At 43.5% G+C, this 13,155-nt stretch overlaps 1 protein-coding gene across 1 annotated transcript in view; it reads right to left on the bottom strand.

Annotated features, from left to right (window-relative positions):
- Nucleotides 1–9,721, bottom strand: part of pde4a (phosphodiesterase 4A, cAMP-specific) — a gene marked incomplete at both ends in the record, with an annotated part of 39,635 nt that extends 29,914 nt beyond the window's left edge. Inside the window, 1 exon segment of the mRNA XM_079232946.1 lies at nt 9,426–9,721. Coding sequence (XP_079089072.1) covers nt 9,426–9,721 — 296 coding nt within the window.
- Nucleotides 9,722–13,155: the final 3,434 nt, after the last annotated feature.

Here is a 13,155-nt window from a genome sequence, read left to right as displayed (position 1 = left end):
TGAATTGCCACTTTCCAGTAAGAATATACTGAATGAAACATAGAGGAAAATTAGCTAATCTTGCTGTGCAACATTTTAAAACTTTAGCTGGGAACTGCCAGTACTTCAGATTGCACCAGCGACCTTTCAAGTTCTTAAAAAAAGCCTTCACCAAAATCTAAAAGGCTGTCGAGCTAAGCTGCATTGAGTGAGTGAAGACTCAATTCTGATCTTCTTTAAGGAAACCTCTCACAACAAAACCCCCAAACCACACAAGTAATCACACTAGAAGCCCCTTGGTACACACACAACAACAACATTGAGAGATGGAGAACACTGAAAAGGGCCTCAGTGGTGTTAATTACTTGGCAATGTTGGGGGTAAAATAACCTCTAAGTCTGTGTCAGCATCATTAGAAAGCCCTCACAATGGAGGTGTGAATAATGATGGATGTTCCTTGCAGTAAACCTTCCTGCTGTGAAGCTGGCCCAAGAAAAAAATAAAAATAAGCACGCAATCTGCGAAAAGCATCCAGATCTCAAACTGAAAAGTAGAGCATCAAATGAAAATACCATGGTGAACCCTCGGGCTATGCTTCTTTTTTTTCTCCCTCTCTGCCCACCAACAGCCTGAATGTTGAGTGTAAATGTGTGAACATGAACATGACCTACAATAAATGGGCTCACTGCTCTGACAAGACAGGTTACACTCACACATTGATCCAGGAGAGGTCAGGGGCCCTTTTTCTACCAGAGGTGAGCATCAGCCTGTATACAACACCTTTAATCGGCCATAAATCATAAGCTGCTTCATGCATTATGTAAAGTGTGCCCACAAACCTGCAGCTGCACAGATTGCCAAAGTTATTGTATATATATAAATATATTTTCCTCAAACCTATTGCATCTGTTTTATTTCCATGGGTTTCTGAATCAATCAGTTTCAGTGGCAATAAAAAAATGTTGTGCCTCGACTTAGACAGGAAGCAACACGTGTTACGCATTCCTGAGCAGACGCCTCCGTTGGCATCAACACAGCAACAACAAGCTACTGCAAAAATACACTGCTGCATTGTACCAGGCACTGCACCTGTACATGTTACATATCAATAATGTACGAGGAATTTTAAGCCCTCACAGTGTCAAATGTTGTGGAAACCTGAATTTACAGTAGAATTAGTAGTACTCAAGTAGTACCTTTTAGTTTTTACTTTTTCCATAACTTTCTACTTCATTACATTTCAGAAGGAAATATTGTAGATTTGAGATCTTCTCATAAAATATAACACATTACAGATTAACTTTACTTCACTATTAGCTCCGCCCTGACCCGCTTTAACAGTAAAATGCCACTTGCACTTTAATTTGTCAGTAGCAATAACATAATATATAATCGTTTCACACTCACATAAGCCATTTATTTTTTTAAATACAATACTTTTACATTTGACCTATTGAATCCAAGTGCACATCACAACAAACACCACATAAACACCAACATGTAGCAACATAATCATCCTGTAAACACACAAAACAGAAGAATCACTAAGACCATGTTTTTATCAAAAGCTCAATTCCAACCCCAAGCAACACAATGAGCACACAGCAAACACAATGCATGTGCGCATAGTGCTGCTATGCTAGCAAGTTAGCTACTTGATGCTACTAGCACAAGGAGAGTCATTATGATAGCTGATACTCCGCAGATTCCAACTATAAGATCTGTTCTCTCTACAACCACAACTTACGAACAAACAAAAATAAAAGATAAAACAGCCAAAACCATAAATGATGTCTGACTGTTGCTGTGTTTGTGATTGAAAGTGTGTTCAATGGTGTATCAACGCTGCTAACGGCTACTTTGTTGTCTCTGGAGGAGCATTTGCACATTGCACTCCTCCAGCATTAGACAGCCTATCCTCAGCCTTCACGTGAAAACATGGGTGTCGCCATCTGGTGGATGGATTGCGGTACTGCGCTCATCCTAAAGGCATTGGTCTTCAAAACAGGCCTGAGCTGTCCACATCGACCAATGGGTTATGCTTTTTGGTGAATGGGAACATGTGTAGAGGTCTGATGGATTGAAGTATTTAAATGAACTAATGTCTATAATGACACAGCTGACACAACTCAACACGCCTCGACTAAACCTCTCCAACTTTGCTCAGCTTCAAGGTATGAGCATCACTCTGTGCACAGGTGACACATCAGTGTACAGTTTTGGAAATTCAATCTGTGTTGCATCTTTACATACAATAAGATATATGCTGAAGCTTACACCTCTGCAGAAATATCACAAGTGTTACCTTCATTTGTATTCCAAGTGTATTCATAAAGACCTCATAGTTGCAGATATACACTCTATTGAGTATACTTAAGTAACATTTTGTTTGCAGGACCTTTACTTGTCACTAAGTATTTTTGAGTTGCTGCATTGCTTGAGCTTTACAAGTTTTCCAACAGCTCAAATGACGATAAATATCTGCGGGCTGACTTGATTTTCTGCTTTCCAAATTAACTGGCTATGAAATATTTAGTGTCACATTTAGCAAGCCCTTGTGCTGTTATTGTTTTGATAGCATCCAAATATGATTTACTGTTGTTTGCGGCATTATTTCTTGCAGCGGAGCCGAGTCAGACCAAGATTGGAGAAAAACAAACCATTTCTTGATATATCTTTGTGTTTCTGTCTCAGGCGTATACCCTATATCTCAACACTGTTTTGACGGAAAAATATGATATATAGGCGGTATATATGAGTGTTATTTGTACTGTGAGCAGAACAATAATGAACTTCTGAACAAAGCTTTGGTCGTGTTGGCTGGGCCTGGGCCACAGTGTTACACAGTAAAGAAGTGTGTCATGGTTCACCACTATTAATGCCATCTGTCCCTCTTTCTCTAAGCAGGACTGACACTCTTTCATAATCATCCAGTGATGCTGATCATCTGCCAGTAATTTTTGGCAACAACACTGTCCTGGGGTGGGAGGTCTGGAAGTGTTACCTCAGAAGAGACGCTGGCATCCGCCTAGCGAGCACTCCGTCTCCATCTGAGTCCGTCCGTGCCAAACGTGTTCTCCAGGTGCACTTCTTTCCTCCCTCTTCCGCTCTGATTTGTTGTGAGTTTTTGTTGTGTGTGTGTGTGTGTGTGTGTGTGTGTGTGTGTGTGTGTTTGTGTGTGTGTGCGTGTGCGTCACACAGCTGACAGAGGGTTTGTCAATCTCAGTCAGTTAGACAGATCCGCGTGAAGACAGCCGCCTAAAGCACATTTCAGCGAGGTCGTCCTCTCGGTGGCCGCGGCAGCAGAGACCGCCGACTGCGTCTGTGTTGCGGCGGTCCGTCTCACCTCCTGGGACGCGACATGGACTCAATATCCTCGTTCACACGCCTGCCTTGTGAGGAAATCTCAAGAAGAGCTATTCGCTGAGAGGTGAAAGACTGCCACTTATTCTGAAATTGAATACGCCGTGTTAAATGTTGACATTTAAATTCTCGGTTTGAAGTGGGTGACTTGATTACGCTAAAAAGGTTCATCCTCTTAGTTCCTCTTCGTCCCCATGGGCTTGAAGAATACATTACTATTACGACTACTTTAAAAAGCGTTCTCTTTTTTTTTTTGACATGTGAAAAATAATTCCGGAGAGAAGTTCAGTCTGAATTCACACAGGATGATTTTCAGTGTGTATTTTCATCCCCGAGCATAATGATTAACTGATTGTCCTTTCGATGGGCCGCTCTCTGATGCACATGCACTGTTTGAACTCCCTCTTTAATGGCAGCTGATTGACAAACACATGATGAAGGTGTCTGTGTCTGCTCTGCCCTTGAAGTCTGATATTTTTCCAGGAAAGCTGGAGAAATGAAGAATGTAGAATTACATGAGCGTAAAACACCTTTTCAGGAGAAGCATATAGGTGGAGATGAGGCAGAGCCGGGCAGCTCATTCCAGCACGGGGGATGTGGAGGTTTGAGACTCAGATATGGCTTCGAGCTGGGAGAGACTCTGCAAGCAGCTGATGAGCTCAGTGGACAAGAGAGGGAGAGTGGGATGAAATGAGAGATAGGTAGACTTAATGTCGCTGTAAGCAAGAACGAGGCTATCAGAGTGAATCTCAGACGCTACAGGGAACCGGAGAGAAGGGCTACACAATAGAGAGACAAAGCGGAGAACAGAAATAGAGATGGAATCAATGCTCCCTATTTACACTGAGGTGAAATGAAGCACTGACAGGATCAAAAACAGAGAAGAGCAGCAATCACAGGCTGTAATCTTTTGGACAAAAGAGTGAGTCAAACAATATTATTAGATCAGATGAGATACGGGAAAGAAAAAAAAGAGGATTACTGCAATCACACTGGACATCTTGAGAGAGGAGACTGTCACGTAATAAACTGCTGCAAAGTTCAGTTAATGTGATTTAATGAACTTAACAAAGGAAGATGATGAAAAGGAGTTAAGGACTGGGCTCCGTTATAGACTAAGCAATTTCACCAAAACTAGGCAATATTTTGTTGGTAACAGGTAGAATTGTTGTGCAACTTTGATTTTTTTTTTTGGCTCCCTTTGTTTCTTCTTGCTGGGATCCTTGCCCATCCACACTTGTCAAAAAAAAAGAAAAAAACAAATGACTAGTGTGTCGCCACTTTAAGAGGATTCAGTGTGAAAGTAATTAAAATGCAAAGATGCCAAGGTTTCACGAAGCAAACCGACTGTGCTGAATGTGGTAACCAGTGGCCTGAGTATCTGAAGAGCCTGTGAGAGCCTCCATGTGACAAAGTGATGAGAGGAGAACAAACATGACCGGGGACCTTGGATGAGAGCTGCATACATATCCCTTTTGCGCAAACAGTGCTTTAAGATCTCCGAGGGATTTTTACCTGCAGGTCTGTGGGATCCGCCTGAGCCAACCAGTAGCGAGAGCCGTTCCAGTACATGAACTGCCTCCAGATACTAATTAGCGCTGAGAGTAGTGAGAAGAGCACAATGTATTCACAGAAGAGTGCAATCTGTAGCTTAAACAGATGGTTCTGCACTACACACAAACAAGATAAGAGGTCTATTACTTAACGCCGTTAAAACACATTTGTTGGGATAATTCCTGAATATTCTCTGCATGAGACTTTATTTATTTATTTGTGGAAATATAATTGTGTGATCAACAACAGAATACAGCTGTTGTGGTAATTAACAGGAGCTGTACCTCATTATGAAGTACATTATGAATACAGCCAGGCCGACAGTCAGGCGGCAGGCGGGCAAAAGAGCAGCTCCGGCTTACAAATCAGCCCTGGGTCGCAGCTTGGGGGAGAAAAAGGTGTAAAGAATGCATGAAGTGGAGGGTGAGGGTGGGAGGGAGAGAGGGCGGGAGGCTTTGGTTGGAAACTGTTGCAGAGGACTGAACAGGAAACCGGCTCTGTGCTTTGATTAAACTATCGGCAGACTGCAGTTCCTCAGCAGAGGTATATTAATATTCACTTTCTCACCTTATAAACACACAAGTCATGATGCATATCCAGTGGGATCCGCCGCATACTGACAAATTATACAGTCAAGCCCGTCAAACGCCTGTAAGGCTTTGCCTGTTTTTTTTTGGGAGGGGGGGGGAATAAAATCAATTCTACAAATGCATAAAACAAGTAACCATAGCAACAGAATTGCGGGAAGATCTGTCATTTTTGGCGCGGGAACTACCCAGTGCGTATATTGGGTATGGGACCTGATGACTGAGACGCTCATATTAGCATCCTCTGACAAAAGGACTGACAAGGCGGTCGAACAAAAGACACCCGGGGGTGGGAAGAGGAGGCAGACTGACACTCTTGGGGGAGTGTGGGGGGGGGGGGGGGGGGAGTGATTGCCACTAAGACTGCCATTTTGTGGGATACAACACGGTGACAAAAATAGACAAGTGAAAACAGTCTCAGACAATGATTCTTCAAACAATTATGCTAAACACCCAGAATCCCTCTTGAATGCTACACACATCCCCAGACTGGTGGCTGTTGAGAGTGTTTTCCTTTTCCAAAGCGAGTGTATCAATTACAGTAACACGGAGCAATCTGTTCTTCCGTGAACCTTGTCCCAAAACAATTCCACCAGCATCTCTCAGGCCGATTGATCTTTCGAACCTCCAGATGAGGTCTTGACCGACTCTTCAGTGATGGAATGGTCCGCCTCGTGAAGACAATAAGGTCATCGCTCGGTCCATCAGTGCCCAACCAATCAAAGACCAATTACTTTTTCCACTCTCCAGCTACAAAGTCCTTTCATGTTCCTTGCGGCTAAAACATGTGACCGTACCATATTGGTCATTATAATGGAAAAAAACATTCTTGTACTGAGCTAAAAATGTCAAGCAGTTGAGAGGAAGACGTGAATGACCCCATCGAGAGCCAGCGGTTGGTTTGTCCCTTCTGGGCTACTGTAGAAACATGGCGGCGGTCTCTGGGAAGAGGTATCTGTATAAATGGCTTTTTCTAAAGAAAACTCAACAATTAATTATTTCAGCTGATAACATTTTTAATCATATTGTATTCCATTTCTACCAATTGGTCCCATTAAATGCTACTCGCTGTACCTTTGTCGGTGACCATGTTCTTGTTTTGGTAACTTGGACCTTTTGTCAATCGAAGCAGGATTTAGGGGGCAACTCCTCCTTTTTTTCCCCTCATATTTTCGGATTTAGTGAAAACATTTAGTGCATTAAAGAGAGCAGATGTGCATGGTGCCCCCTTTCAACCCCACAGCCTTGAGCTAAAAACAACGTGCGGCTAGATGCTCATAAAGCCTGATAAATCTAGCGAGGAGATGAAGCATCCTTCATTCGGACACAAGCCAGCATACAGAATATACAGTCACTCTAATATGCGAAAAGAATGAAAATAAAATCCACACAACGGAAATCCCCCTGGCCTCCCACTGATATGAAAACAGATGAAACGAGGCCTTTTGCAATCTATACAGGCTACAGGTCAGACACTGACCAGTGTAAATACCTCTACACACACTCTCAGACACACACACAGACACACACACACACACACACACACACACACACATGCACGCAGTGTACACCGTATTTGACCACTACTCATGACACACAACAATTATCTAGCAGCCTCCATTCCTCCATGCACCCTCCTTCCTGACCAATGTGTAGTACAAACACCCACAGACTGTACAGATCGCCTCATGGATGCGTTAAGGCACACACACACACACACACACACACACCTACACACCCACACACCTACACACCCACACACCTACACGCACACACCGAGTTGGAGCCAGCTTGGTGTGTTCTGAGAACTGAGCTTGTTGGAATCAAATTACGTCTCTCTCTCTCTCTCTCTCTCTCTCTCTCTCTCTCTCTCTCTCTCTCTCTCTCTCTCTCTCTCTCTCTCTCTCTCTCTCTGGTTTGCCGCCTACAGAAGGAAAAGGGCAGAGTGAGTCCCAATGCACTAAAGATTGGACTGCCTCAGAGCGTGTCCTGAGGACCAAAATACAAATCAGCCCTTCCTCCAGTCAGCTGGAGTTGGCCCTTCTCCCAGGGGCCTGCCGGGAAGGCCGTCTGTGACATGAAAAGAAACGAAAGAAGGAAAACAAATAATAACAGGATTTAAAAAAGAACCGGACCCCAACAATCCCCTCGAGACGCAGCACACAGGGATGTGTTATTAGTCTAATAATTACTCTGTTAGTGTGTTGCTGTTTTAAGGCACATGTGGGCTTCCTCTGTGACGGGAGATAATAGAGGAGTCAGACACAGTCCAACATGTAACTGACTCTTGCAGAAACATCTGGGGAGTGCAGGTTACACAAAGGACAGAGTGGAAGAGAGAGCAACCTGGAAAAACAGCATTTATAGCTTGTTCTCTTTGACAAGCTTTCCAAACACAAGTGAAACACTGAACGGGCCTACTGGGCACAGGCCCAGGGGCCAAACGGGTTAGGGGGGCCCTCGGCCAGAGCTTAGTTATTGCATTTCTTGTTGGGAAGTCACAAAGAGACGCAAAAATATTTTAAAAAAGACTTAAAACTACGACGAAGAGATGAAAACTACCAAAAAGAAATGCAAAATGAGTATAAAGAGATGCAAAACATCCATTGAGAGATACAAAATCACTAAACAAAGATGAATATGACCAAAAGGAGACGCAAAACGACGACCAAGAGACACAAAATTAACAGAAAGAGAAGTCAAACACTATAGAGATGCAAAACACTAGTGATGAAAATCACCAAAAAGAGACTAATTGAAGACAAATAGATGCAAAACGTCCACAACATGGTTCAATTTGGTCCCCAAAAAGACACAAAAACACTAGAAAGAGATGCAAAATGACCAGAAACATATGTCTCTTTAAATCTGTGGCTCTTTGTCTTCTGGAGGAGGCCCTTTACATGTGCCCAGGGCCCATTGTCCCATAATCCATCCATGGTGAACATGACCAACCTGCATACTGAACAGGCGGTGTATTCTGCGATGTTCTTGAAGATGTGTCCTTCGTGGAAGCAAAACAACCGGGCGCGGCATTCTTAAGATGATAAATGGAGCGCTTGTTGTGGAAGGACACAGTAATTGTATCAAAATGGTATCGTTCCATGAATCACTTAATGAAATGCCTTTAATCTAATCTGTTTGATTAACATGCACGGTGTAATTTGATTTAAATTAGCAGGTGGAGTTTATGTATCATATCATTCCGCTGTGTTTGATGTCCTCTCTCTAATGCAAGATTGAATTTGTTCCATGTAATATCTGATCAGAGAGCAGCCAAGCTGTCTGAGACCATCTCTGTGACGGCTCAGGTCAAACTTCAGAACTTTGTCTTATTTAAACCAGAGAGTCTCTTTTCAACACAACTTCATTTATAAGGGGGTCAGATGTCAGGATCAGGCACTCAGGGCTTTGCTAAAGGGCACTTCAGCAGGGCGTGTAAGGGTGTGAGAGGGGGGCACTTTTGTTCCACTGGGCCCCAAACCTCCCTCTGCAAACAAGCTGATAACAGCTGGGCTGGATGTGATGTCAGTGCTGCACGCTCCAACGCACCTGCCAGACCTTTGGTGCCATTAAAACCGACCTGGCCTCGATCGTGTCTCTTATCAACCAACATGTGGCCGCTCTTAAAAATGTTACTGGTATATATATACAGATGCTGCTACTGAGTTTCGAGTGGGCGGACTGGTTTGCGCCTCGTACCCATGACAGTCTATCCAAAGACGCATAACGCATCAGCACCGAAAAACCCACGCGTCCCGCCTCCCGATGGAAAGCGTTCTTCATATCAGTTAACCCTTCAGGCACACTGCGTTATTACGCACTCGTTAAAATGCACCCCTTCCTCCTCCTCCTCCTCCCCTCCCGTTTACGCATATGCCTTGTGGGCTGCCATGGGTTATTATTGGGACATTTCGGAATGCACACCCTCCTCTCACCTACCGTTTATTCCCGACACAATTCCCGATGGATGTGTTTGTGGTCCCGTGGAAGGAGGACGGCCAGGACATCCGAGACTTTTTCAGTCCCGGTCGGTCGCTCGTATCCACGGCGTCCGAGCGCTCCATGTGCCGGTGGTGGTGCCGGTCGGTGTCGGAGTAGCCCCGGTGTTTGATTTTGATCGGGGTGCGGGGTTGTCTCCAAAGATGCTGCGGAGGCTTCAGAGTCGCCTGTCCTTCCCGGGGAACCGGGAGCGACAGGGACAGGCTCTTCTTCGAGCATGGTGGTGGTTCCATCATAGTGCAACAAAAAAATGAAAGAGACCCCCTTTGAACTTATTGATTGGATGATATATGGCTGTATTCGTTTAATTCAAGCACAAAACCACACGGTTCATGTCCCTCTCTGCCACTTGATCTCCGCGCGAACAAATCAAAGTGACCAAGTCCGGCACAGCCCCGATCTGAATCTCGCTTTCTTGAATAACATCAAAAACTGTCACAGTGTTCATTTGACAAGTCATCCAAAAAGCGTTAATCTCATTGTTTTCTGCGCTGATCAGTTTTTAATGTAGTAGACTCTCCGCTCTGCCGTGATCCTCACCAGTCCTGGCTCTTGGTGATGAGACGCCGGTCCTGCTGCTGCTTCCCCTGAAGTTTGACGCCTCGTCGCCCATGGCGCACGACCGGATGACTGTATTTATTTAAGAGAATTTATTGCTTTTTATTAACCACTTATTGCAGAGACACACAGATCACCGGCGCTGGCTTCTGTGTGTGTGTGCGCGCGCGCGTGTACGTGTGTGTGTGTGTGTGTGTGTGTGTGTGTGTGTGTGTGTGTGTGTGTGTGTGTGTGTGTGTGTGTGTGTGTGTGTGTGTGTGTGATTATTGCTGCCCGTATGTCTTTCAGCTGAGCCGAAATTTCCAAGCAATTTCCATAAAAGTGCTCAATTTATCACGCCTCATGGAGAGCTACGGCATCTCTGTGCGCGCACACACACCGCAGAAGTCTCGGATAATTCCTCCATGGAGATGTTGGGTCCAATGATTTCAGCAAGATGTCATACTGGACTCAATTACCATCCCTCCTCAGAACATGAGGATGGTGTGAAGAACGGTTGGACATGTCCAAAAAAAAAACCCCACAGGCGATCCTTTGTCCCTTGCTGTCCAGACTCTCTTCTCCAGGTTTGGTTTTCTCAGAATGCATCATAAAAGGACACAAATTGATAATTGCGGAGGTTCAGTCATGCTGTTCCGTGCGGGCCATTATCTTCCCATTCTCATATTTGCTGGAGTTCGACGACAAACATTGGCTTCACCACAACGCGCTCCCTCTCTCTTCCTCCCTCCTCTCTCTCCCTCTCTCTCTCCCTCTCTCTTCCTCTATCTCTCTCTTCTCTCTCCTCCCTCTCTCTTGCTCTCTCCCTCCCTCCCTGCCCCTCTCTCTCTTTCTCTCTCTCTCCTCAACTCTCCCCCCCCCCCCCCCCCCCTCCTCTAGTCTATCTGTGGTTGGGTGGCTGTTCTACTCAGTGATTTGCCAGCACTGGAGGGTTTTGAACCTTTTTTGCGCTCATCCATTATGTTTTGCCCCATGCGTGCCTTCACTGCGCATTTCCTTGAAAGAAAACAAAACACAGCAAATTGCTCAAATGATGGCAGCTGGGATAGAAGCTCAAGATCAGGTAACGACACTTTAACATGCCACTGTTTATCACTTTACCCATTTGGACCTGAACATTGTCCCTTTGACTCCCGTGCCCGTGCTTGACGAGGTCATGTCCACGTCCGCCCCCTCTGAGTGACACCTTCCAGTCCCAGGAAGAGTTCCTGCACGCGGTATTTTTAGATGAGGAAGAACAGTAAACTGTGTGCTGTTGCTGTGGGAGCTGTGCAGGGCTCTCACAGTGTCAGGTAAACCCATTGCCATCAGGGCCACAGCTAATGGTCCTGTAAAACACTTTGGATGACAACATCTGTAGTGACATCTGTGACAGAGCTGACCTCAGTCAGTCTGGGATCAATGTTTACTTCTGTGTGTTTAGTGTGTTTCATGTGACAAGACACAACACCATGTTTAATTAACTGAAAGATATACCTTGATTACTTACATGAAGGCAATGTTTTAATTGAGTTAGTTCATGAAATGTCAGGTTAAATGACCCTTCATCTTATTAAATATGTGTCTAATTTAAATTTCCACAACAGAAATCTGAACATTGTATAGCCATGGTTCAATTATTATCATTTCATTTTGTTGACATGCTACAGTCAAAGATTTTATATCACTCCATAAATCTGAAAGTATAGCCATAAAAAACATGTTTTTGGGAATAAAATGTTATAAACCATGCTATGAATAATTTTTTAACAAACCCTTCTCTACAAACCTTCAGAATATAGAAATGAAATGGGAACGTTTGCTGTATGTAAGTGCGTCTGAAGTGGAGCCTCAGACAAAAAGTCATACATACATTTTAAAGACTATAAAAAGGGTAGAAAATGGACTGATAGAAACTTCTCAATTTGATTACTTACTTTAAACATTTTTTTTAATTGCATGTTCAAATATGCAAATCTACAGGCGTAAATGGAGAAAGTTGTAAAAAAATAAAAGCCTAAATGTGGATTTTGTGAGTTTTCTTTCAAATAATCTGAGAGAGCACATATTTTGGAGAACAAAAAAAATCTCAAAGTTGACCAATGCATGAAAAACATGTCTCGCCTAGCATGTAGCAAAGAAATCTTATGAAATACATACAACAACAATGTAACTTTGACAAAAATAAGGGTTGACATGATGCTCCCTCTAAGTCACATGATCCACGTCAGACTCTTGTCTCATTATCAAATGGATTTCTATTCACAAAGCTGAAAATTCAGATGTAGTCAATTATCAATTTTACAGTTAATTTGTTCCAAAAGTGCAGTCTAGAGGGTATATTGATAGTATACAGTTAACATTAAACTGTAAGTTAAGTTCAAATCTTAGAACAATTAGTTTATTGTTCACAACAGATTGGAATTGTTCAATCATTCAAGCAAATTGCACGTGTTTATTCACATGTGTGCAAGAGACATGGTGTACATTTCACACAGTGGCCACTTGCACATGGTTTGCTGATCAAAACTGATGAATTTATTCTCAGTCAAATTGTATAGACTTCTAAGCATCCTTTCATCGTTGGAGTTGATGTCCCTTTGTGGCACATTTTCTGTCACACGTTGCTGCACAAATACATTTACTGTATGTGCAAATCCTTTTTCTGTGAACTACAATATTGTACAGTACTGACCGATAAACCTTAAGCTACAGTTGAAATCAGAATCCAAAAGCTCAGTGTGATGCACAACATCATTCAGATAGACAAAACAGACATTCATTTATAGTCATTGTCAACAAAACAGATTTGTGAGAAACACTTCCAGGTTTTGACCAGCATTTCTCTCATGATGATAAAACAACCTCTTATTTTGGAGCCACTGGACAGTTTGCTGACACAACAAAGGTTTTGAAGCGTTTGAGGGTTTAAAGTGGTTGAGAAAAACTGCAAAGAAAGCCAGTTCTAGATTAAAGATGTCAAGCACCTGAGTCAAACTGATGGAGCTGCAGCTGCAGTTGAGTGACAGTAAGGAGCAACTTTGTTGTCTGCAGAGGCGTCAACCTTTTGTCCTCGTTGCATTGGAGGCGTTCGTAGCGCGCTCGACTACGAAACCATTTTTCATTCCTAAAT

This window comes from Taurulus bubalis, assembly GCF_910589615.1.
Source record: "Taurulus bubalis genome assembly, chromosome: 17".
Taxonomy (NCBI): domain Eukaryota; kingdom Metazoa; phylum Chordata; class Actinopteri; order Perciformes; family Cottidae; genus Taurulus; species Taurulus bubalis.
Note: the sequence above shows the minus strand (reverse complement) of the source record. Positions and strands in the feature narration are given on the sequence as shown.